Source organism: Malurus melanocephalus, unplaced genomic scaffold (assembly GCF_030028575.1).
Source record: "Malurus melanocephalus ecotype Western Australia unplaced genomic scaffold, MMel_1.1 scaffold_19, whole genome shotgun sequence".
Taxonomy (NCBI): Eukaryota; Metazoa; Chordata; class Aves; order Passeriformes; family Maluridae; genus Malurus; species Malurus melanocephalus.
Genome location: NW_026623251.1, coordinates 1000008 through 1027365, shown reverse-complemented (window position 1 = coordinate 1027365; position 27358 = coordinate 1000008). Strand labels below are relative to the sequence as shown.

At 36.7% G+C, this 27358-nt stretch overlaps 1 protein-coding gene across 1 annotated transcript in view; it reads left to right on the top strand.

Moving 5' to 3' along the window:
- PLD5 (phospholipase D family member 5) overlaps positions 1-27358 on the top strand; it is a 134866-nt gene that overhangs the window by 52452 nt on the left and 55056 nt on the right. The window contains exon 3 of the mRNA XM_057389698.1: positions 21871-22039. Within this exon, the coding sequence (XP_057245681.1) occupies positions 21871-22039 (169 nt within the window). The remainder of the gene's footprint in view (positions 1-21870; positions 22040-27358) is intronic.

Genomic DNA, 27358 nt, shown 5'->3' with positions numbered 1-27358 from the left:
TTGAAGTTCCACAAGTTTTATACTCATGGGATTTTTTTTTTTTTGTTTTTCTTTTCCTAACAGAAAATGATGGGCCAAGAGGTGATGTTCTGCTGTGTTGGTACACAAAAGAAGGACTGCTTCCTAGGCTCTAAATGGCATTGAGGTCACCTGCCTAAATGCAATACTTAGAAGCTCTATAGAAAAGTCCAGGATAGCAGGGTCAGCTTTCTTTCAGCAGATATTTTAACTACTTGTGCCCATTGAAGCTCTTCAGAGTAGTGGCCAAGTCAAATGCACAGACTGGTGCCCCTGACTCGGTCAGTAGAGTACTGAGCTGAAGAGTTGGTTTTTATTCTTGTTTTCTCTTCAAAAGCAAGAATATTTAACTAAAATAATATGTTTGCTGTTGCAAAATAAATAAGAATAAGATGGTGAGGGCTTTATCCAGATTTCAGAACAGGCTGTGGCCTTTGATCAGAAAATTTTAAAATTATTTTTCCTTCATCTGTCAGCTGAAATAACATCTGGGCAACAGTTGATATTTAAGATTGTTTCAAAGGATGTTATTTTCTTCCTTTAACCAGGGTTTGAAAAAAAAAAAAAAGGGAGGAGTGGATTATATTTCTTCTTTTTCCCAGTGTAATAATGTACTTTCTATTGAAACAATGCAATAATTTCCTCCTCTGCTAGTCCTCCTTTGCATGTATGAGCTGTTCAGGAATTATGTGCATGATAAATTTTCTCTCAGGTCCAGTCATCTGCATGGATCTGCTGTATTTGTGTTGCTGTATTTTGTCCTAGCTCCCAGTTTTACATCAGATGATGCATAACAAGGACAGGTAGGATTTGGAAAGGGCTGCTTTTTACTTTCTCTGAAGATTGTCACTACCACCTTCAGAATGCTTTACACAAGTGTAAGTAATAAGCCAAAAGAATGTCTTTCCTGTGTACTTTCTTGTGATGCTACCGAGGTGCATRCTGAGTGTTTCATGAACACTTCTTGATTCAGCAATATCCAAAAACAGGAGCTCTTTGCAGTAAAGTTTCTGTAGTGATCTCAACAGTTCTCAAATCTGGAATTAAGACATGTAATTCAGTGTTGTCTAATGTTAGTCTGAGTAGTTGGAAAAGGGGCATAAAAATGTATTTGAAGATTCTCACAAGTTACTCAGAAAAGTCTGGGTCACACAGAGCTGTCTGCAGTGTTCAATGTCCAGTGTGGAAGTCCCATTGATAGGAGCAAAATATAAAGAAGGCAGAAAAAAATTTACCCTCCCACAGGTAAAGGAAACTGAAAAGTGTTGAATGTGGGATGTTTAACACTGAGAAGCTCAGTGGTGTTGGCACAAGCATGACCTGAAGATGCGCACTAATTACAAAAGAGCRGGTTAGCTTTCTTTTATCTCAGCAACCACAGACTTACTTCTTTTTTGTAATCCTGTGGTGATCAAAGACCTATCAGCTGGATAATCAGTTGCTGTATCAAACTTGTTTATCCTTAAGCTTATCTGAGAAACCATATTGCAAGACAGAGGAATTATCCATGGGTCTGACTGAAATTTAGTTTGCTGCATTATGGTATTGAAGTTGTATGCATTATCTTCACTGTTGCCTAATATACTTGTGGAGTATTCGTGTGTTATAGTAAAAAAAACACATTTCTCTAAGTTTCCATTCATTCTACTTACATTTACCCACTGTGCTATTAGATAAAWAACATATGTAGCAATTCTAAGAGTTCCTTGTAGATTCTTTACAGAAAACTTARGTTTTAGTTGTTTCTATGGTGTCTTTCATCTGGAAGTAAACTGGAACTGCCATGTCTAGAACCTTAACTCACAAGTTGTGAATTTACTCTTTTTAGTTATAACCAAGATGAGTTTATTTGAAAAATCTACTAAAGTTAATAAAAAAAAAAATAATCAAATTCGAAGATATATCTACAAACAACAAATGATTTGGTTTAATTTCTTTGGGAAGTGCATAGGTACAGTGTTTAAAAAGTAACAAAAATCAGAGTAAACATCCATTTTCTAAATGCTACCTTCTATTTAGGACTGTCTTATTTCATATGGGAAGTAAATTATCTTCATAACAATCTTTTCTGTTGTTGTTGCATCTTCTCTTTTCCTCTCCTTTGCTCTCCAGATCCAGCAATCCATCATGATGATGGTATGTACCCCTTTTTCCCCTCTTCCARGTTTCAGGTAATTTACCTATTTGAACTCATACTGTTGCTAATAATGTGACAATGAAGAGGAACATTTGCTTGACATATTCAAACTTAATTGACTTCTATGTGTCTCGCCATCTAGCAAGGCAGTAATGYTGATTTGCTTTTTATTAATAATGACTCTGATGTGGAATACTCTTCCTACACATTAGTGACAGGTTAGGAATACAAAATAGGTGGAGTTAGAGGGGAAAACGCTTTGTTTAGTGTTCCTCAATCCTCAGAAAATATTCTGTATTAGGTTTTGTTTAAGGTCCAAAGCAGTGGCAAAGCATTGAGCTCTCCTGTCCATGTCTCTCTTTTTTTTTAATGAGGTGTGTTGTAAACATTGTTCTACAGTTTAGTGCCAGTGTTTTAGAAAGGCAATACTAGAAGGTCATCACATTGCATGCACAGGTGGCCAGCCTTGAAATTCTCCCAAATACCTGATTGCATGAGATGTAGCTAAATGAAAATTGCCCATTTCTGTATAGAAAGAGGAAAAGATAAAGAAAGGATCTTTGTTTATTTTCTGAGGAGCACATTCTCAGCAGGGCTTTTTTTGTACTATTATAATTAGTTGCAAATCCAAGAAGGCTCTTTTCTGTYGGTTAAGCAGCTTCAAGTTAACCTTTCTAAAGGCAAAGCACTGCTCACCTCACTCTGGCATGGTGTGATGTTGGACCCATACTGGTATTAGATGAATGTAGAAAGGATAGTAACCAACAAGAGCGGAGCACAGAAATGGAGTAAATTAATCCTCCATCTCATTGCTGGTGAAGCAATCATGGTTGTTTACAGACYTCTTGAGCTCTTAACATTTTACTGCCAGGATTTTTGCTTCTTTGGGATACTGTGGTCACCKCTTTCCTAAAGTGCTTCTCAAAACTCTCCCAAGGGATCGTGGCCAGGGAAATGCACTGTGATCACTGCTTTCACCAGAAATGAGTTGGGGCACCTTGTCTCCATCTGCAGCCTCTGGCTGCTTATTTCTTGTCTCTGAGTCTCTCTGTTGTAGTATTGCTAATTATCTAAATCTGGAATTACCATGTTTGAATGCAGTAACTGCTGAGTTGAAAGCTGAAAATACTGATGAAAGTCTGTACTGGAATAAAGAGATTCCACTTGGTCTCTCATTTGCAGAGAGTCTGCATCACGGACTATTTCCAAATTAGTCTAAGACACCTATSTTACCAAGTGCTTTGATTGTTTGAAGAGTTAACATGTTAAATTTACTTCTTCACCACCCRAATTTACCCAATTTTAAATACTTAGCTGCCTTTTTTTTTTGATAATATGAGAGTGAAATGAAGATTTTTAGTAACAGCATTTTTCACATTGAGAGCAAAATTGAGTTTAATTTAGGATTTATTTCATATGCAAAGCATTTGTAATAAATTCAAGACTACTTGGAAGTCTGTATTTTGACATGACACAAAAAATAGTGCAATAACACAAATTTTCCTATTTCATTAACCATTCAGTGGTTAATGAAAAATTTCCAATGAAAAAACCCAATTTGAGGTAATAAAATAGAAAGTATTTTCAAGCTACTGAAACTTTACTCTGCATTTGAATAAAACTGTGGGAAAAGTGATTTTCATTGCAGATGCCATTATTTTGTGTATGACTACTAACTAGAAGCAAAAAGCTACTGCTAATGCTTAGCAGTATCTTGCTGAAAAATTGCAGTAATTTTATTTTATTTATCTGTGTTCATTCATGATTTTGTTGCTTCTTGAACCACAATAAAGTCCAAATTCCAATTAGTTAACAGCTTAACTATTCAGTTGTAGGGGTTTGTACAAGAAGGTGCTTTGAGTATGTGATTTCTGGATTTGGGGCCTTGATTTTTAGGTGGAAAAGTTGATGCCTTCTACTTACAACATTTTTTTAAAATTATTTCCTCATGGGATGCTTGGGAAAAACCCTATGTCAATCATTCAACCAAGTGCAGCCCAATACAGTCTTGATGTCTCACCAATTCAGAATTAAACTGTGAGAAAACTGATAAAAGATCCCCATTTTAATTTTTACAGAGCTTGTTTTGAGGGATCATATATGGGGGAGTGTTGAACATAGATTATTGTGTTAACAAATCTTCTTAGGTTTTTTGTYGTTGATGGAGGCTTTTGTGTTTGTTTGATTTTTTACACCAAACAACTATTGTTCTAATCCTCAGTTTCTTGTTGTATTTTAGTTATTTGACTTACAGTAGAAAGCTTGCAATGGCAGAACATGTTTGATTTTCATACAGTCCTACCCTCACCAAGCAGTCTGTTTATGTGCTGAGGAGAAGACAGCAATGCATATTTTTGGCTTTCCTATTCTTTGAAGCTGAAGTAATTATTTTTCATGAGATCATATTGTTACGGCTCACTGATATATTTTATAACTACGGGATAAATATAAGTTATGTGGCTATTCCTTCTTAGTTTTAGTAGCTGAAATGACAAAATGTAATAATGAATAAATTTTTCATGTTCCCATATTTTAATAAAGATGGATTTACAGTTAGCAATGCGATTCTTATGTATTTCAGTTTTCAGAGATTTTAGGGCAGAAAACTTGCCTGAAACTTCCCTCTASATTATGAAAGATGTGTTGTTATTTTAAGTAAGTTACACGTGACTTGTTTCACCAAAGCTTTCATAATTACAATTGCAATGCAGTTATTAAATACAAAATTAAAATTCAGCAATAATGAAGGAGATAAGGAAGAACTGTCTAGAAGATATATAGAGTTCATAAATGTAAAATGGTATTATGAACTTCAGTTGATATTGAAAACTACTATTCCACATTAGGAGCAGGGGAATAATACATTAAAATGTAAAAATGAAATAAATTTTAAAAACCAAACCAAAACACTTTATAATTTTTTTCATTTGATTTCAATTTGCCACAACACTGACTTCTGTTACTTAATTTCCTCATGGTTGAATGTCATGTATTTAAAAAAAATCAAATAATAACTTAAAATATTTGGAATTAATTTGATTAAATTGTAAAAATTGTTTTCCTTCATTCATGAGGCCTACAGAAAATCTTGCTAAGCTTGCTACACTTTCTTTGTGTCAAAGGGTAAAATTATTGAGATTTCTTTTAGTGGTGGCAAACTAGTAATGAATTTTCTACATAGTAAAATCAATTCTAAATTGTCTCTAAACTGTTCTATTCTGTTTATTCTGAGGTTGTGTAGTATTTTGTTATACTCTTAAGTTTGGTGTTTGATACAATACAGAAGTAGTGTTCCATTTTGGGGTATCATTATGGGTTTACTTATCGAAATCTGAGCAAGTTTAGAGATGTCCAGTGTCTGTGCTGAGCTGTGCCAGTCCTGTGGTTGTCAGGCAGTTGTGTCTAGAAGACAAAACATCACTTTCATGCTACTAAAGATCATCTCTGTGTTTTGTTTGTTTATGTTTTTTTTTTTCCTGGAGCCTATTTGCTACTGAAAGAGTACTGTTTTTGTTTAAGYATTTTTCAGACAAAATGTTCCCCACTGTCTCACACTGTTCACATGCTGTTATGTTCAGTCTGTATCTCATATTTCTCTGCTTTCAGCTTGTTTACATTGACACTGCAGAGAGGAAAGTAACAACAATAAGCCAAATCCATTCCCAAGTATCAGTATCTAAAAGGTCTATCCTAAACTGGAAAGCTTGAATGTACCATGCCAAYTGGGAGTACACCTCTGGCTTCTTATGGATTTCTCTCTTGCTTTTTGCCTGTTTGGGTTGTGGGGTTTTTCAAGGAGTGGGAAGGTGTTGATGATGTTTGGTTCAGATCTGTCCCGCTTGCCCTGCTTTRTTTTAGTAACCTCCACTAGAATTTATCATTGATCTTACTGAATAGACATACCACATGGTGACCATTTTTGAGTTTCATATTTACTTTAAGTCTATTCTTTCAGGGATCAAAGTAGTTTCCCAAAGATTTAGTTATTTTCCAAACATGCAGTTTACAGACTGATAGCTGTTTTACTGTGTATGTTTGTAAGATGTCAAAAAACCTCTTTTGGTTATAAATAGGCTCATGGTAAAAATTGTATTTGAGCTTGTGGCAAAAAAACCCAGTGACTTTATTGTTCTTGTTATTTTTGAAACTGGATAAAAGGAAATGAATATAGAAAGTATAAAATTTAAGCATCATTTAAATTGTTTGCATCTGTGTTCTCTTAGTCACAGTAATGATTGTGTAATTATCCAAGTGCATTGTTTGCCCAGGACAGATTTCCAGAATGAACTCTCCAAAACCTTGATAATCAAATCAAGCAGTGGGGATGTGCTMGCTGAGGATGGTAAACTTCAGAAGTTGGATTGTTGACTTAAYGCATATTTGAAAATCTGTCAGCCAAGACCCGAAGGATTAAGGAAATTGGGAAAGGAAGTTATGTTGCAACATACATGGGGAGAAAAGGCAAAGCCATTATTTGGCAAAGAGATGTAACTTTGTATTGAAAGGATTCTTTTATGAATGCTTTTTACGGTAAATAAAGTCTTGACAAGCATTCATCATAAAAATTGTGATCAATTGAGTCAGAATACAGGTAATAGGAGGAGGCCAATAGGATGGAAGCTATCCAGTCAAAGGAATATTTTAAATTATTTATTTCTCATCTGTGCCATACTCAGAACATGGACAACCCTAATTACCAAAGACTCGGTCATCATACCTTCATCTTCACTCCCAAATTTTTTACCTCCTTCCCCCCAGCGGTGCAGGAGAATGGGAAAGGGTTGTGGTCAGCTCATCCCACGTTATCTCTGCCATTCGTATCTCTTCCTCAAGGGRAGCACTCCTCACACCCTTCCCCTGCTCCAGTGTGGGTCCCCTGTGGGGTCRCAATTCCTGACASCAAACCTGCTCCAGCAYGGAGCTCCTCTTTCCACAGGTTCACTCAGGTCCTGCYAGGAGTCTGCTCCAGCCCAGGTTCCCACAGGGTAACAGCTTCCTTCAAGCACATCCACCTGTTTTTCCATGAGGTCTTCAATGCACTGCAGGTGGATCTCTGCTCCCTTGTGGACCTCCAAGGGCTGCAGGGGCACARTTGCCTTACCATGGGCTGCAGGGGCATCTCACCTCTGGCACCTSCTCCCCTCCTTCTCCACTGACACTGSTGTCTGAAGGGCTGTTTCTCTCACATATTCTCACTCCTCTATCCAGCTGCAATTGCTCTTGCACAGTCATTTTTGCCCCTCTTCTTGTGTGTGTTGTCCTGGGGGCACTACCACCRTGGCCAAGGGGCTYAGCCTTGGCCAGTGGTGGATCTGTCTTGKAGCTCGCTGGCATTGTTTCCATATTCCAAACCACACCTTGTGTATTGAAATGCAAATTTTGCAGAAATTATGAGCTGAAGTGCAGCTGATCTTTTAAAAATCTATTTGATAAATTGCTCTGATGAAAAACATACTCCAACCAGGCAAGGCTTCTTGTACTCTACATTTCTAACAGTGCAACCTTTTTTAGCAGTTCCCCATCTTGTCCTTCAGCAAAATTGGGTTTCACGATTAAAATGTTCCTCTGGGTAATTACTGATCTGGAGATAGGCTCAGGCAGAACCCCGCAGAACTCACACCACTGAGCTCAGGGCCTCACCAGGTGAGGATGTGTATGCCTGTCTGTTGAGAGTGAGCAGGAGATGGAAAGAAGAGCTGAGCTGTAAAGTTGTCTTTGCATCCTCCCTTTCACATGGGAGTCTTAATCACCAGCTCAGGGATGTGACCAGGTGTGTGTGTGTTGTGGTGAGTTTTGTGTTGTCTGTGGAAACTGTGAGTAGGAAATAGTGCAAAGTTTATAGGACCCACAGAATGGGCAYCTGTGGAAAGATAAAACCTGTGATTTATTAAATTTTGTGTGTTGGGCCCACTGATAACTGCTCCCATGTGGATCCCATCCCTTACACCACATATAAAACAGACTGAAACGGCTTTTTTTCCACAATACTTTTAATTGTCAATAACCGTTTAAACTAGACTGTTAAAAGCATTCATTTGCAATTTTCATTCCTTGCAAATTGAACATTTGTAATCCTTCTACATACTAATTATTTATCCTTTTTTTATATGCATAAAATCATGAGGCACATAAAATTGCTGGGCCAGAATTAACTAAAGTTTATTATTTATGAGATCAAACAGACGGTTAATGGGTTTGGAAAGTGAACTACTATAGAATTCCTTATGTATGTTTCTTGGAGATTATTTAAAATGGGTATGTTGGAGCTAAGTTCTGTTTCGGCTTAAATGTTAGGAATTTTGTTATTCACTTTAGGGAGTCTAGATTTTAATATGYTTTGCTTCATCACAATCCACCATCTGCCTCCTCAGGTGAGGGACACGTGAGGGATCTGTGAACAGTTTCCATAAACAGCTGGTTTGCACCTGGGAGGGCAGAAGGAAAGGTATCACTTTTGTGACAACTWTTTGCTTGCCAGTGGACAGATAGGAGAGACAAAGAGCTAATACTTGGTTACTGTTTTTCCTTCTCTTGTCACCAATACTATTAAGTTTTTTACAGTCTCTTGCTCTCTGTGGTTTTGTCTCCCTTTCTGTCTCTGGAGCATCAGTAAGAAGGGCTTTGTTTTGAAGGTGCTGTGCAACTTATCAGTGTTTTGTGTTATTTATTGGGAATCACTGGGACCAAGGGACAGTGATATACTTTGAGATGTTTTTCCTACCATAGCATCTCCACTGATATGAACAGTTTGATTAAAGAGAGTCATAAAAATTCTTCCTTCAGGAAAGATATTACTAAAACATTTATAATCAGTTATAACTGAAGTATCAGCTCACAGAAACAAACTCCCCTGCTCCTTGTCAACCCTGAGTTTTCTCTGTGTTTCGGAACAGAAGTGTGAAATCTTCAGAACAATGTCCTCTTTTAAAAGGATTTTCTTCCTTTGTGGTAGACAGGGGAAGCAGCTTTGAAAGACTGTGATAAAGTGGTACAAATCTACTCTGAGCTGKAGGTTATTTATTGAGGCTCCAGGTATTTTTGCCAGTAAGGGTTAGGAAAAATAAATTAATCCAATTATCTTGCTGTTTTTATCTGTCMTTGGATCTGTTTTTCTGTCTATCTTGTCCTTATGTGGTCTGTATTATATTACTGTGCAGGATAGTTAGATACCGCACAAAACCAGGAATGACACRAACTGTACCTGACAGAACTTAATCTTGCACTTGTAAGCGTATTAGATGTAGTAACATTTCATTATATCTCTAWAACATCCTCTAGAGGGGATGTAGCTCCTGAGAAGATTGGCACGGAGCAAGGCAGTTCCTATCTCAAAATGTTGGGTTTTCATTAGATRTTTCTGTCTTGCAGTGGGAAAATAAAATTTCAGCCATATGGACTTGTCAATCTTTTTTTTTAATAGGGAGAAGAGGTTTTTTTTTAATAGGGAAAAGGACTAGCCTGATTAATGAGTAACCAATAAATGTGGGATTTTCTTCTTTTTTGAATCAAGGTAAGATGACTTCATATCTAATCACTTTGTATAAAGTAAAATAATAGGACATTTTGTGCTCCTCTGATCTTGAACCTATTTTTATGTAGAGATTTCTAGCTTTGACTGTCCAAATTTATAAACACAACTGCTGAACAAGAGTATGTTAGGGAACGTTTCTGTTGCTACTTAGTGCTCCTATTGAAGTTCCTTTGACATAAACTTTATTTTTGGTTTTATTAATCTACCTTTCTTTTCTCACAGTTGGTTTTGTTCCCTAATAATTTAATTAATCATCTTCATATATCTCATTTGCTGTAGCAAGTKAGTCTTCCACATCCCATCTGTATTGCTTTAATTTACTGATTATAATTTGCTCATTATAATTTATGATTAAGTCAAGAAAAATTCTTTCATCTGTTGTGATGAAAGTTGGGTCTCTTTGGAGTAGGTTACTTGAGATTTTATGCATTTTCAGGTAGCATTCATAAATTAGCATATCTTTTGCTTAAAGAAAATCCCAGCCCATAAATTTTACTTCACTGTAATACATTGCTTCGACACATTGGAAAGAGATAAAAATTTGCCTTTATTTTGTATGAGGTAAGCTCTASTAGATTAATGTATTTCCAGTGATAAGGTAGTTGGCTGCTTTAGCAAGGTAAGGCAGTGGATCTACTCTGGATCAGTCTGAGCAAACCTTTCAGTGGCTGAGAAATTGCCACAAGGGAGGACAGCAGTGGGTGCTGTAAAATCATGAACAGGGAATGTACAGCAGTGGTTTTTGAGAATCAGTTATCCTTGAGATCAATATTATTTCATATTTCTAATGAGAGTATTTTGTGCTCAAAGGATAAAAAATATTGCAACTGTTAGGAAGAATTTGGGAGTTCTGCAAAAGAATGGGGTAATGTCATAGGAGATGAGATGATCTTACGGAATGGAGTTACAGAAATGTTACTTAATACTGCAAAGCACAAAGTCATTAATTTGCAGATGAAAAGCAGGAATGGGTGCTGCAAATGAAGAACTGGAGGAGCATGGGGACTAGGGCAGGGTGTCTTACTTTATTATTGGCACAGGCTCGTTGACTTCAGAGATTGGGATTGAATGAAAAGCCTCATTAGATTTCTCGGGTTGATGGAAATTGCTGTAAAATGTTAGCTTTTATCATGGAATCCTCTTCTTAAATTTAAATTTTTCTCCATTTTGAGAGTGTGAAACACCAAAACAGAATGTGAATCCTAAAATGCATCTTTTGGTTTCTCATGGGGATATAAGAACCATTTTGGTTAACAGTTTAATTTTTCTCACTCTCAGGCAACTGAAAATTTACTAGTTTTACAAGTCCAACTGAAATTTTACTAGATTTTCCATCTTTATGCTGTTTAAGGGAAACAATTCCTTAGGGAAACTGTAATAAAAGTAGACAAAATTGCTTAGAGACACATGCAATAATAATTATATCAGGCAAGATGTAAGCAGAAGTGCCAAGTATTTAATGCCATTTTGAAAGGCATTGATGTGTTTTAATCTGGAATACTGTGTATAATTTACCATCACTAATCAAGCAGGTTAAACTTGCGCTTAGTAGGAGAAGTTCTAGAAGTGAAAATTTGCTTTAAGAAAAAAGATACTAAAGGCACTTGGCTGTCCAGGGTGAAAGCTAAAAAGGGAAATCATTGTCTTCCATGAAAATAGCAYAGGAGAGAGAAATTACAGGGTGGGATCTCAATTATTGAGGATAAAGGCTAGAGCAGGTAAAAGGATATCAAATGAGGCAGATTTCTGCCTAGGAAAGCAGCAAGGTAAAAATATTCCAGTATAACAAGGGGTGGTAAAAACTCTTCCTTGTCCTGTTATCTCTTCCTCATCTGGATGCAAAGGTCATGAATTCAATTCCTGTAGAGGCCATTCACTTAAGAGTTGGATTTGATCCTTGTGGGGCCCTTCCAACTCAGAATATTMTGTGATTCTCTGATAATTTAAGAATAAAAGAATATGAAACATTGTGTGAAGTAGCAAGGAGAGAGRCTTGATCACCCAGGAAACCTTTTTCATTTGAGTTTGGAATATCTGCTTAAGGGCCTACAAACTGTCCACAGCTTACAGTTTTAAATCAATATATCTGGGTTGGTATTTACTGCAGCTAAAGGTAAGCTTCAGTGAACTTCCAAAGAGTTATCGCTAGAAATAGTAATTAGAAGTCTTAGTTGCTACTGCTGTGCTTCTTGTTATTAGGAAAATGCCAAGATATCCGTAAACACCCTTAAAAATCCAAAACAAAACAGAAAAAAAGCCATAGACAAAAATCTGTCACCCAAAACAGTAAGCCAAATTAGACTTACATGATGCATCTGATGTAAAGAATTGAATGATGACAATTTAGGTAGCAGTACTTAAAATATGTCCCTGGATACTGTTTATTGACAGCAGAGTTTTTCAGTGGCCCATGCCGCTGCTTTCTAATTCAGTATTTCATCAGAATTTACCAAAGATGAATCCTACTTTGTCACTACTGCTTGAGTAACCAGAAGTGCTACTAATTAAGAGCTTTCAATCCACCTGGACAAACCAGATATTTGGAGGTACAGAACGCACAGATCTGCCCTGCAGATTTAATTACAGTATTATATTTTCTGCCACTTAAATAATTGGGAAGAAATTTACGGAGAGGAAGACTAACTAGAAGGAGCCAGACAAAAAAAGGTCATCTAGGATGAAATACACAGAAGAGGGAGGCAAGGGGAGAAGGAGCCATGAGAGTGGTGGAGTTCAAAATAGGTCATAACTAGAGGAAAAGATGGTGAAAAAAATGGCACATGGTTGGAGCAAGCTTTTTTGATGCAGAAAATGCCCAGGAAGAAATGTAAGAGTAGGCCTATTGTCTTTAGAAAGCCCAGTGATCTCCACAAAAGGATGCTGCTGACTTCACTCTGGCTTCCTCCCAGCATTTCTTTTCTCAAGAGCAGGAAGAAAGGAAATCTCACAAGAATGAACAGTTCATTCAAAATTATGCATTTTGAGCACTTAACACCAACGTTTAAGTTTCATTGTATAAAACATCACAATGAAGGATAACCATGAGAAAAATTGTCTTTGCTCTCTGTCACAAAGGAGCTGGAATGAATAAGCAACTGGGGGAAAAAAATGAAGGAATTGATGAAAAATGTGGTAAGTAAAGAATGAAGTTGTGGTAGCCATAGAGAAGATGGTTATGCTACTTTGGTTTGACAGAGGAGATTTGAGCTCTTGAAGTGCCATTGTGACACCAAATAAATTTCAGTCATRTGCAAACGTTGATACGACATCCTTCTTGGGCGATGAATTTTTTTAATACGATCAAAAGGCAAGCTSTTTTCCCTCTTTTGTCTTTAAATACTGCTGTGAAATCACAGTCTAAAAGGAAGTTATTCTGGCACGTGATACAGTGCTGAAGAGTTTTGTAGCACRTTTTAGACATGATGGGGACAGGGGCATATCACAGACAAATTTTAGAGCTTTTTGTTATGATTCGTCATAACCTTAGAATAGCCTAATGGAAGAGTCTCACAGAAAGCCCAAATATATACAAGGAACAGATGGCAGTTTCTGTTCTGAGTCCGTGTCCGTTAAATAGATTTCACACATATCTGTTGTGCATGAGGAGAGGCATGAGCAGAACACTGCAACGTTTGACCTCTGTATTGTGCCTTTTTCTATGTGAAATTCAGCTACAACATGCTCTGAAGTGAAGGATGATTAGTGGCTAGAGATACTGTTGCTTTCTTTGACTTAGAAGTGCCTTGGTGTTTCATTTGAGAAAAAAAATGGAGTAATTCAAACAAGCCATTGTGGATTAAGATTCTATTGAACATAGGATTTACTTGAACCTTAAGAAATTTGTTTCTTATGAAAATATAGGCAYTATTCCATTTAAAAAGGGCACAAGTTAAAGCTCTGACAGCAACCAAGGAATTGCAAGAATCTAGAAATGTGGTGTATGATGCCTTTTCTATTGATTATGAATTTTGAAAGGTCAACCCCCATCAGAACATGGGRGAGAGTGAGATGATGGCTGTGTCAGTTTGGTTCAAATAATGTTTTTTTGACATTTCTCGTGGCCTTATCAAGCAATCTATTTTTTGCATTATGATGTTTAGTAAATGTATTTATCTTAGTTCTGAACTTTGAGGTGTATTATGAAAGTTGTGGTGTGTTACAGTTCTGATTACTGATGAGACAGCACAGTGGGGCTTCAAGAACTGCCAGCACGGGCTGGATTTAGATAGTAATGATCAAGTGCTCATCAGTTCCTGCAAGATTTCATCTGAAGTTAAATGATTAGATATGACACCTGAATGTTTCCTAAATTGAAACTCCATTCTGTGTCTTGGAAATTCAGATGCAGTTGTCACTATTGCAGCACTAATTGTCWTTATAGCAAGTAATTCTTTCCTTGTGGAATAAGGCACTAATTCCCATAGATGGAGATGGGAAAGCTGGGACCATAAAGCATAACATTGGAATGGCATAGTGATTTTCTGGTCAAACTAGGCTTCATAAAGTCTATGGTTAATCTATTGTTAATTTCAGGTATTGAGTTATTTTATTCTTTATGGACTCAATTTATATACAGAATTAAAATTAGGAGCAACACAACACCTCTGTTATATAGATTTTTGCTTTATGTTTACATTTGTCTGTATTAAATGTGAGTATGCTTGTTTCTGGTTTGATGGCTTGACTGCTCAGCTTCAAAATGTAATTTCCTTAGCTGGTGTTAAAAATATCCTATCCCTATTTTATTCTAGAAACAATGCAATATTTATAGTTATTCCATGAAGTATTTATATGTTCTGGCATGCTTCAGTCTGTTTGAACTGTATGAATATAAATGATTACAGAAGGTATGAAAAAGAGAATAAATTGTTTTGAGATTTGTGTGTTCAGGATCTGTGAAATTTCTTTTTTTGCTGAATTGCTGAGGAATGCCAGACTGTCTAGACYGAAGTCTAGAAGAGTAAACTCCACATCCTGTCTGGTCAGTAAATTAAAAGTCAATTCAGTAAATTAAAGATTTCTTTGGTTCTCTGCATTCTTATGGTGATAATTCTATCAATTAGAGATTTCAGAATCTCAGCTAATGATACTTCTTTGTGGTAACTTGTTCTCAGATTTATTTTGCTTGTATATGTAGACTTTAACAATCAGACAAGTTAATTTGAAGTCTGTCCCATTCAATTAAATTCTAATTCTTTTTCCTTCTTCTATGAGAGTTTTTTTGTTGAGTCTTAATGATGCTAAATAGTTTTATACAATGGAAACAACAATCTTTTTTCAACATCCTATTTAGAGAGCAAAGGGCAGTTGGCAAGGATTATTTTGGTATGCACCTGGATAAAAGTGTGGTGAAAAGATCCCTACTGATAGACTGTCCTGCATAATTCACAAGAAATCCTAAGTCTGCACAAAGCATATGAAAAGTCCTAAGAAAATCAATAAGGCTACTTAAAGCTCTGGGCTCGTTGCAATTTATTTATGTTTTTCTGAACTGAGGAAAATACCAATCATATCAGTAAAATAAATAAAGATCTTTGGTGTTTGCTATTTATTCTTTCCTGTGCTCCTTTTTCATGTCACACTTCATATTACTGCTGTCTTGGTTCCARTATTAAAATGATCCTGGCAGGCTAGATTGAATTTCTGACTAAAGTTCAGATTTGCTTTGATACCAGGGAAATACTGTTTCCAGTAGGGTGAAGTGACATTGGGAAACATCTGGTCAATTCTTTGCCTCTTCTGGATGCAGTTTTGCCTTTGGGAACTGAAAGCTGCATCTGAAATGCAACTGTGAAAACTTTATCACCTAAAATACTTTTAATTAGAAATCATTCACAGGTTTAAACCTTGGATGACTGGTGAATTTGTGTAGCGGGTCCTTCTTTTGAAACAGATGTGTTTATGTTTTCTTACAACACAAATATTGTGTTATTCATCACAGTAGGACTTAATTATTGGTACATTCTTTCTGAAGATGATGGCATGAGAGGGAAGGTATCATCCTTTTTGAACGTAAGAGAGGTATTCCATCCAAARAGAAGAGGTGTTCTTGGAGTTCTTTTAGTTATTTATTCTATAGACCTAGAGAGAATTGAGTCTAATCTTTAACTGGCAAAAACCAATATTGTTCCAGTGACATAAATGCTGACTGAAAATTTTATTTTCAGTATTGTACCAACCAAGAATGTGGTACATAAAATCTGCCAAGATTAATAGATGTGCTGTGCAAGTCCTCATGCTGTATTTGTCTTCTCGATATCATGATGAGTGGGCACAAAGACAATTATGTGGGCATAGCAATGACAAAGTGATCTTCAAGTTGATTACAGAAGATAAAAAAGGCCTAAGTGGTGAGGAGTTAAAATATGTTTTGAAATGTAGTTATCATACTTCACTTGCCTCTGTGGACCAATTAAAAAAATGAAAAGAAACTACATGCAAAGAAGAGGCAGCCATAGAAGGGGAAAGCTAAAATGTAAGTTATAATTATAGGAATTAACTGATGTGCTTAAGGTTGAAGTTCAATGAATACTTGAAGTTGCCAGGGCTTTTTATTCCCACTCTATTGCCACAGTCACCTTCTGGAACTGCATGTTTCAAAGGATCAAGCCACTCATTAGGTTGAAGAGGCCTCTGTCTTTTGAGTCCAGCCACGGATGGTACTCACAGAATTTCGGCTGCTGTTCAGGAGGTCTGTCAGAATGTTTGCAGTAGGTGCAGGGCAGCTTAACTGGCTCTAGCTGCATGGTAGAGCAAAGCTGATGGTAGAGCAAAGATGCTGAGCAAAGCATCTGCGTCTCTTGCATTTGTAATTGAAGTGCTGGGACCCCTTCCTGTGTCAGGGTGTGCTGGTGCCAATCTGGCCCACGTGGGGAGTGTGAGTGAGGATTCACTGACTGACTCCTGTGATGAAAGGCAGAAGGCCAGGGCAGGTATGGCCTCTTTCGCTTAAAGCAACTCAGCTTTTCGTTTTAAACATCACTCTAGTCTGCCCTACCACATAYTTGGAAATGTTCAAATAAAGCTCTGTACCTTGCATATCTGCAGAAAAATGTATTTAATATCATAAACCTGAAATTATCAGCCTTCACTGCAGATCTAATTAAAATAATAGCCTTGAACCAAACGTTCATTATCCCACGATTTTGCCTCTGGACGTCAAAGTCTTCATGATTAAAATTGAAAAAGCAGACAAGTAAATGCCATCAGTGAGCTTTCATAGTGTGCATATACTCAGGCACGTGCACAGGTACAAACACACACACGTGCCTCGYCAGTTGACACTGTCAGTGTTAGAGGACTCTTACAGAACTTGTGATCATTCTCAGATGGTAGTCTAGATACTTTTGGGTACTGAGTTTGAGCTCAAAGTCCTTTTTAAATTCAATCTTAGCTGCTTTGCATTTCTTCTTTAACTCTGGTGTTCTGCCTTGAAGTTCCTTTAATGGGTCAAATATATTTTATTTTAAATTGAAATTCACAGTGTAAGTTTGTGATAGAAGATTTTGTAACTTCTCATACTGGAAGAATTAGATGTAATTAATTGCAAAGTAAATATTACATGTAATGCGCAGTTTGATTTTTCTTTGCTGGATATACCATGTCATTATCCAAATACAATGCAACCTTTATGCTCCAGAGTCAGATCTCAAAGTAGAATAATTGCACTTCATCTTCCAAATCCTCACCACTGTCTTCAAGTAGAATATCCAAGTATAGTTGTGCTATAATTTCTCTCTTTTTTTAGGGTATTTTCTCTGTGAACCTAGAAAATATAGTTTGTTTTGCATGTTTTTGAAATTGTAACTATACCCTCTCTAGAAAGGCATTTCTTAATCCATTTCAGAATCAAGAGCTGAAGCTCTTGGTTCAGTTGAGAAGTTAAGGAGAAGGTGTTCTTGGCCAGGATGACAGCTAATGATTAGATCTGAGGGAGAAGAGTGGTGGAAGGGATGTGATGAAGAAGGATGGGGAGGGCTTGAAGGTGACATGATGAAAGCCTTAATTGAAAGCATTGGTCTGAGTAAGATGGTGGGTTTCGAATAAATATTAAAACCCTGGAGTTGTAACAGAGGAGGAACTGCAACTCTGTGAGTGGATATGGTCCTTCAGGCCAGGGCGATTTCAGGGCTCCTGGGTGAAGAAAGAAAGAAAGAGGGGTCAAGAGAGGGTATCTTTAAATAGGACCCTTCTGTAAGGGCAGGACTCATGCACCTTTCTCAATTATCATCTATTTTTTCCTCTCCCTTGTCTGAAATGGAGCAGCCTTATGTCAAAGCCTTTGCTCATATTTTGTTTCTTTGTTATCTCATACAAATCATTGTAGTGTTTCCTTGCCATATTTCTTTCTTTTAATGGTGAGTAAATTCAGATGATATGGAGATGCTCAAGTGCATGTGACCTGGGTTTTCTTTAATGGATGACTCTGGATTGAGACAAACTGGAGTGAATAATGTTTCACTATTTACTGCTTTAATACGGTGTGAACTATCACAAAAAAATCCTTTTCTACTAGTAGAATTGTTACAGTAAAAGTTTTCAGCMGAGCTTTTAATTTCTACCAATAGCCCCAAATTTTTTCAAGAGACTGACATACTGCATGTGCCTTTCTTCACTGTCCTAGCCCTCTCTAATTAACCCATGTGCTAATTTAAGAACCTCTCTTTCTTCTTTCTGAGACATTGGTGTGAGATCAGAAATAAACCTTCTTGCTTTCTGACCAGAGAACTGTCAAAGATGAAGAAGAAYGTTTGCAAGTCATAGCTGAGCTCAGAAGAGCCTTACTATTGAGGTTATGGTCTGTTCTGTGGCAGGCATTAAATACCATTCTATTGCCACATTTCTGTTAGCTAAGAGGAGCTTGGGTCTCACTCTGACCCTTGTCTCTCTGTCTAATTTCACAGAACTAAATTTCCTTGAGGTCTGTGAACGACCTTTTCTCCTGGAAGTTTTTGTAATACCATATTTGAAGAACCTCTTTGTGGGTCATATTGGAAYAAAAATGAAAGTTAAATTTAACCTTTATTGATGGAATTGGGGCTTGCAAACTTACATTTTTTCATAGAAGTTTTAACAAAACTCATCTCGAGTTTTGCTGGAGCTTTGCTATTATGCCAAACAAAAGGGAATATTACAAAGACAGAATYACTTAGTATAAAAACTTGGTGCTTGACTTTTTGTGTAACTTCTGAGCTTGGTGTTGGGTTTTGACATTGGAAATTTTTTGGCAGAATCAAATTGATAAAAGGGAAATCTAAACTCTGGAAACATTTTAATTAGTGCCCAAGCTAGATGAAATGCAAGCTTTTTTCTTTTTTTTTTTTTTTTTTTTTACTTTCATTTTTGCTAAAGAACACAAAGTAGCATCATAGAATAAGCTTGAGTTGGAAGGGACCCATCAGGATCATTGAGTCCAGCTCCTGGATCACTGAGTCCAGCTATTGGCCCTGCACAGGACACCCCAAGAATCACATCATGGGCCTGAGAACATTGTCCAAACTCTTCCTGGACTCAGGTTCGGTGCTGTGATCACTTCCCTGTACTTGGTATTTGGTTAAAAGGAAAACTAAAAAAAATATTACCAGATAGTGTCTGTTTTGAGTAACAGTTTTGCGAACTGGAATGCATTTGGCTTCTGCGGGATAACTAAACCCAAATTATACAATGGTTGGAGCTATGTAGTCACATGCCTTATTTAGTGCTGGTGCCATAGTCTGTTGAATTCTGTGCAGATTTAGAAGTTGGGAGATATTCTCCCAGTGAAGAGTGAGTTCATGCCAAGAGCTGGGACAAACTTCCTTACCGAGAGGCACCTTGTCCTTGACAAGGGCCCTTTCAGGAGGAGTTGAATTCCTTATTRCCCAGTAAATTTTCCTTGCTACTTTCTTTGAACAAGTAATTGGTTTTAACCCATAAGAAATGAGGAARAACTCAACTTTTGTGTATATCTTGATGGTATCTGTACCAAAATGTATGTAAACAGCAATCATCCACAACCACAGCTCTTCCTGCATTATCATTTAAGGTATAGAATCCATTGACTTCTGGAATTTGGGTTTATCATATATACATATAGCGTTTTCCCCTACTTCAGACTTAATGATATGAAGAATGTCTTTGAAGAGTTTTCAGAGTAACTCTTACCCATATCTAGACGTGATTGACATGGGGATGGAAGATTTAAAAATGATGTGCATTCATTTCTCATCTTTGCAAGTGGATTATTGAGGGGAGGTTTATGTCCTTGTGGAGAGCACCTTATCTTCTCAGTTTCAATTTCTTGCTCTTGGAAGGTGGCCATCCTGCAACTCTCCATAAAACAGTTCTGGAAACATGGGCATGCTAAGAGCTTCAATATGATTAGTAATGCTAACTATTGAAAAAGAACTAGGCAGGCTTTCAAGGGTTCTAACCAAAGTTTTATGAAGTTCTGTAACAGGATTATTGGCAAAAGTAAGCGTAAACCCCTGAATATTTGAGTAAAATAGTTTATTTTAAAATGTGTTTAAAAGGGCACTGAATTTTTAGAGCACTGGTTATTTCAGAAAGTTTGCAAACAAGGTAGGTAAAATGTTCTAGAATAAAGTATACTGTAAAGACATTAAAAAGTCTAGTTGTGTTTTTAATATTTTACAGTTTATTTGCTGATGTTACAAGTCCATTACTGCAGTCCAGCTAAGCTTAATGTTAATAAATGGAATAGTGGGCTCCAAGTAAGTTGTGGAGAGTGTCATTGGTAATTGCAGCTTAGTGATACCTACATTGTTTGACAGATTTGAGGAATAAGAGATGATTCAGGAGGAGCTGTGCCTATTCTGGTTTGGGTAATGGGATTTTTTGCCAGGCCAGGAGATTAAGAGTGTGATAATGACCATGGATTTACTTCATCACAATTCTTGCTGGGTTTTCTTAACTTCATTTAAGAGTTCCAACCTTCAGTCTTTTAATGGGGTYGCTTCACAAATATGCTTGATATTCTGAAATAACTGTAAAAGTTTCCATGTGAGTCCTCTAGGGTGAACTCAATAATTAGAAGTTACTGCACTAACCTGCTTTTCTAAGAATCAAAASACGTATAATTCTCTTTTACCCTGGAATTTTTTAATAATGATTTACTTTCAGTTTACAAATTATGTTCATAATACTGGAGTTGATCATTAAAACTATTAGCGTGTACAAAACCAGTGTGGAAATGGTTGATGTATACAATAGAGGAGTATTCTCCAAGTTCCTACTGCAGCTTTCCTACATCTGGTTTGTATCATTCACAGTAAAAGTGGCAGATGTTGGGGGCATTTATATGAAAATTTATTCTCTAAACCTAAAGACAGAATTGGAGAACTTGTTTGAGTTGATTTTATTTTAAAATGCCTCTATTGAGAGTAGAGGAAAGGCTTACCTTCTGCAATTTAAGGAAATCTGGCAGAGAGGTGGTGTGCTGAATGAAGCACATCATTTCCCTGAAGCAGAGGAGCATATTTTGAACTTACTACAATGCTTTTTCAGCTTCCTGGATGTTATTGTATCCATATGAATTTATGTAATCTAATTGGAAAATTTTTTGAATACTGTAGACAGTAAGATCAAAGAACTTTCCAAAAAGAGCAGGAAACTAAAAGGTCATAATTCTTTTTTTAACCACTGGACCCCAGTTAGTGCCTTACCCAGGTAAACAAAAGCAGAAATATTGGGTAACTCAGAGCAGTTGGAAAGGCAGAGTTTGTATGTAGAGACTGCAGTGTAATAAAATGTCAGCTCTGAAAGCAGACCTAAGAGAAWGCCAGGGAGGGTACATCTTGCCACATTCCTTAGAGAGAAGGAAATATATTCAGAGATGAGAGTGGCAAAGGAAGAGGAGATTGTTTCATTCTTCCTATCCTCACCTTAAGGACTGATTCCCATTACTGTGTTGTAAGAAATAGCTTTTCCATGAGTAGGTTAAGTTTGCAGAGCTTTGAAAGCTTAATTGGCTTTGCTGCATTAGCAATAGGTCATTTTGGGTCTTCATTGTTTYGGGAAGTGTGGAGCATGATGGCAGAGAGTCATAGGGTGGCAAACTGCTGAGAGCCTCTGGGAGCAGATGTTGAACCACAGGCCCCAAAGCTGACATTCTTTATGATTTGGAATCCTCTAATAAAGAAAAGTGCWTTTGTTAAGTGGTTATTTTTTCCTTATCTATTCTCAGGGTTGCTCTTGTGGAAAATATTCCTGAAGGGATCAACTATTCAGACAGTGCACCATCCCATTTGTCTCTTTTCCAAGGCTGGATGAATTTGCTTAATATGGCTGAAAAGTCTGTTGACATAGTATCTTCCCAGTGGGACCTCAATCACAGTCATCCATCAGCATGCCAGGTATGTTCTAGCCTAACAAAAGAGTGGGACCTTAACAGTCTGTTCTTGTTGTCAAACTATTCAATTTACAGAACTAAAACCCTTCCCTGGAGCAGAACTATTTGTTCGGGTAGTTTAAAAAATCATTTTCTTACGGAGATTTTCCTGCGAATACAAAAGTTTCTGAGAGTGGTGGTGCTTGGAATAGATAATAATCAACATATACTCATAGCACACCATCCTAGGAAAGAAAGTCATGGAACCTTAAAAAAGCTGTCAAATTCTATCTATATTAGCACATCCACCTATTTGGGAATATTTGTAAATCTATACAGTTATTTTCTGTTTGGTGCTACTGATGAAATAAAAAGGCAAGCATGTGTATTAATTCTCCAGCCAAATAGATGGATAGAATTACAGTTACAAAAAACAATGTAGATGATTCACAGCTTTTCAAAATTGAGCTTGGAAGGGAGAGGTGTTCAAGACTTCTGCAATAAGGACACTGTGGAAAATCATAAATCATAGTGAATAAGGCAGATATGTATTATAGTGATGCTGTGCCAATGAATATTCTTGAGAGCAATCCTCTTAGAAATTTGGCCAGGGCAGTTTTCCATTTAGTATCACTTGTGAAACTAAGATATCAAAGAATTGATAGGCTGAGAGTATCTCCTATTTCCACTAAATAGATTCTTTGCTGGAAGGGACCACTCAGCTGACATGAAATGGGGCTAAAATGACAGCCAGGTAACTGTAAGGAATTGGCTCTATTATACTGTGGTATAAACTCTTGGCTTTCCTTTCTATTTTTGTTGATGTTGTGCAGTGAATAATGCCTTTTGGCCAATGATAGGCAAATCCTGGTATTATGAGCCACTGTATTCTGCTTCTTTTGGAATAGACTGTAAGCCTAGCTGAGCAGCCTACATGAACTTTTCTTCAGAATAAGTTTGCTGTGTGTCCATTTAAAATAGTGAAAATCTAAGGTGAACAGATAAATAGAAAATGTAATGCAAAGCCTTCATTGTTGAATGCTTATAAATACTGGAATACAGCTTGTGAATAAATTTATAGAATATCAAAATATTGACATCTTCTATAATGTAATTATGCAGCTAAGTTTGATTTAAATTTATTGCCTAAGTAACTTGGAACCCATGTACTRTCATTCAAGCAGATGAATTCCAAGAGATAGTGCCTTAGATGTTTCTAGGATGTGCATGAATTGATATGTGCATGAATCTTCCAAAAATGTTTTGTTTGAAAAAAATTCAGCATGTCATTTGGTTCAAAACTGGTAGAGCCTAACAAATCMCAAACAGAGCACAAAAAAATAGCAAACTGGAAATTGTAATTTCAGTAGTTAAGCATCAGATCCATTCCCTGTTCCACAATCACATTGCAAAGTGAAAACTGTAAGATGCTATTCAGCAGGGAAAGGACAAAGAGACATCTAAATGGATTTGGTCTTTTATCCTCAAATGTACAGTTGAAGACAGAAAAATAAAACATTTTTCATAATATTCTGTTCTAGTTATCTGTTTCTGGCTGCTAGTGGTCTTAGAAAAGTGAGTAATTACTTCTGTACAAAGGCAATTAATATTCCAGTCGTTTCTTCATTTGTACAGCAGTGTGGGCTGAGCAGCTGATAGATCTTTCTGTCAAGCTTGTCTATTCATGCTAAAACACTATATTGTTATTGGCCAGTCTGATTGCTAAAAAATGGCTAAGAGGCAGTGTTTCTTAGCAAATTGCTGCCCCAGAGAATGTACACAAAGCTCAGTCAGTAAAAGGGAGGGGAGAAAACTTGTGCTTTCYCCACTTGGTGAAATGAAAGTGAAATTTCTGAAGAGCTTCAGCAACTATAATCTAGTAATYGATTGAAGAATAAGTCAAATGTCCTCAAATCTTTGTAATTTGAATTTGTGGAAATTTGCCCAACATAGCAGAAGCWTTATGAAAGGTAAGGGGGAGAGATGCAAAATTCCCAGGTAGTACAGGGCTTAGTGAATGAGTTCTGGTTGCTCCTTGAATGATTCTTGTTTTTTAGAAACTAAGGACCTAACCATTTTCCAAATGGTCCCATATCCTGCTATAATTAGCAATTTTCTTTTTATGAATATTTAAGTCATGTTGGAAAGCAAGGTTCTCCAGAAGAGTGCTTGAACAGACACGAATTTTTGAAGAAGAAAAGCAGAGTTGGCTCGATTTCTTTTTCTCAATTAATTTCAGGATTCTATATATGTCTGTATATTTATATACATAGATGCATGCAYACATAGACACATACTGAAGAAAAATACAGCAGGAAATGCTGCAACTGTATATACACACATAYGTATATATGCCCAGTATATGTGTTGCATGTATGGATGTATACTGCCCATCTTGTCCAAATGTATATTGGACATACATACATATATATATGTAYACATTTGCATATATAAAATTGCAGAACTTCCTGCTGTATTTTTCTTTATTTTTGTTTGTGGGTATGTTACCTGGTGTCCTTGACTCTTGCTTGTCCATATTTTGTTATAAATCTAAATAGACATTCAYCACTGACTGAGCTGTCCAGGTCACAACTGCCGTGCTCAGTCAWCTGAGATGACGAGTTTTGCTAAATTGGATTTTCTAAGGACAGACACATGATGATACAGTGTTTCTGTGCTTCTACAGAAAAAACAGTCAAGTAAACAAGTTGTTGCTTGGCAAAATCGTGAATTCTCTCTATCTTGCTTGTCTCATTCAGAAAAAAAACCCCACGTTTTGGCAACTTTGTGTTGTCATATGTGTGTTTTCAAGATAGCAGCATAGTTGTCATGTTGCAGCATTGGGGTTTTTGTGGAATGTGAGTATGTGACTCTTCCTGTGGCAATCTGATGTTTACAGATACTAGAGGAAAATGGAAACATTTTTTGAGAATGGCTTTTGATTAATTTTCAGTGAAAAGAGAGAGGAGAATACAGGATCATGCTGGTTCACRATTTTCACAGTTCATTTACTCTGGCTCATCTTATGTTTTGAAATTCAGAATGACCTTTTAGATTTCCAGCAAGTCCTTCACAAACAGCAGTTTGTTTTTCCCAAATCAGAATCTATACCATCATAGCTTACTGGTATGAATGTGACACATTTGTCCCTGGATGGATATTTGGATGAACATGAGATGATCAAAGGGTAGATCTGCATCTCACTTTTACAAGCATCACATAAAAAAATAGATACTTCTGATTTTATTTACGTATGTACTGTRAATCTCCCAAATTGCTTGATGGGAGAACCCCCCATCCATCTGGTACTCTGTCTCATGTCAGGCAGCTGTCCAGCTCTGTAATGAATCTCTGCTGAGAAGTTGYGAGTCACTCACACATGCATTACCCAAGGAGCTTAAGTGATTTGCTTGGTAGAACAAGAGCTTACGCTCCCTTCCTTGAAAATTATTAAGGAATGCAAAACAGTACAAAGAAGAGCATATCTCCAAATCTAGCAGCTAACAGCAGAAATTGAATCAGASCAGCTGTAGGGATCCATAAGCTCATCTTTACACAAACATCTCTTCAGGTGGTGGCATTTCCCTGGTACAGACTGAGGAATMGAAAATTAATTCAAAAAGGAGAGTTTTTAAAATCAAAGCATATTTCCTCCCTTTGCGTTAGCTGTTTTGCTAGAAGAATTGAGGAGAGTATTTTTCTCTTCTGTATTAAATAGCAGCAATTAAGGTTAGGATTTCTTGATTTATTTGTTCTRTTGGTTTCTGCCAGCATGCTATGGTTTTTAGTGATGTTTTATAAATATACCCAGAGGCTTGATTATAGGAAAGCTTAAAAAAAAAAAAGTAGCATATAGAAAAAAAACAGAAGAAAAGTCTATGAAATAACCAGTTTTATTTCTGTGGGAATTAAAGGCTAATCATTTTCTAAACTGTAGGAATCTATGTTACTGAAGAGTACAATATTTCAATTTGCGAATGCTTCAGTAAATACAGCATTTTCATGTTTGTATCTCCCCATTTTATTTCTAATGAGGAACCTGTGCTGATAGAGACAAGWGCAGACGAGGGAAATCAGCCAGGCTACAATCAGCCTGTCTAGAGACTACCAATAATTGGCTTTGGGGRAAATTTCAAGACATTTTAGTAATGGCAACTTTCTTTTTTTTAATACTCATCAGTTTTCTGTGGCAGGTACATTTGAGATTTATGATAGTGTAAAGCTACCATCCAAAAGTCAGTTTTTTTCATGTGATAAATWCTTTTTACATCCTATTTTGTTACTTTCAGTAAGTTTTTTTAAACAACCCAGTGAAAAATGTAAGAGAATATTTTGTCAGTATAAGCAGATTTCTGATGGTATTGTTTGTTAAATGCTGGTGTTGCTATAAGGTAGCTACACTTTCATGGCACTTGGCTGCTGTTATTTCTCAGTTCTCACAAGCTGGGTATACAGAAATGCTTCTGATCACTGTCACGTAGCTGTGCAGCAGCYTGGTWTTGTCTCCTCACAAAGGAAATGTGSTCTGAATGACAGCAGAAGGGTTGGCATTCAACAGAAGCATTTCAAATGTTCTGACAGCAGTAACAAAACATTTCAGACCTTCCATCCCTTTATTTTTTTTTCTTTTCATAGAACAGACCAGTAAAAATTGCAAGTAAACATGTCAGGAAGTGTAGAAACTCAGTTTGAAATTAATATTAATGGGGAAGAAATCCAGGTTCTTCAGCAGTGAAGGAAGAATTTCTTGTAACCCTATTTATTGTAGTATGTGCTTGCTTTTAAAAGCAAGTTGTGAATTTTTCATCGTTTGGAGTGTCTAGCTTAAGCCTTGGTGAGGGTATGAGTGCCTGCTGAGGGATGATGCAGTGACAGGTGAGACAAAGGGAATTCTTTACAATTCTGTCACAGGTGGTGTTTTTTTTGTACCTGTATAAACAGAAATATTTGTGGTGAGTGMATTCCTAGTTTTAACCATCACTACTTAGAGATGCTTTAAATGTTGAATCAGTTTACATTTAGAAACRTATGTGGGAAAAAAATACCATAAATGAATAGCTTGTGGTGTCCCTGATGGGCAAATAGATGCATTTTCAGATGCATTTTAGATGCATTCAGATGGTTTCATTGGAATGCAGAGCTGCTCTCCAAACAATCTATTAACCCATAGGATGGGCTGTTCAGCAGGAAGCATGGTCTGGAGGAGACAGCTGTGTTGGTTACATCGAGGTGTACAAATATCAAGGAAAACTCAGGAGGTGCTACCAGGTTCTTTTTGTCCCAGCTGCAATTAATAAAGAAAGTCCAGGCTTGTTTATCAAAGCTTTTGTAACTCATATGTAAA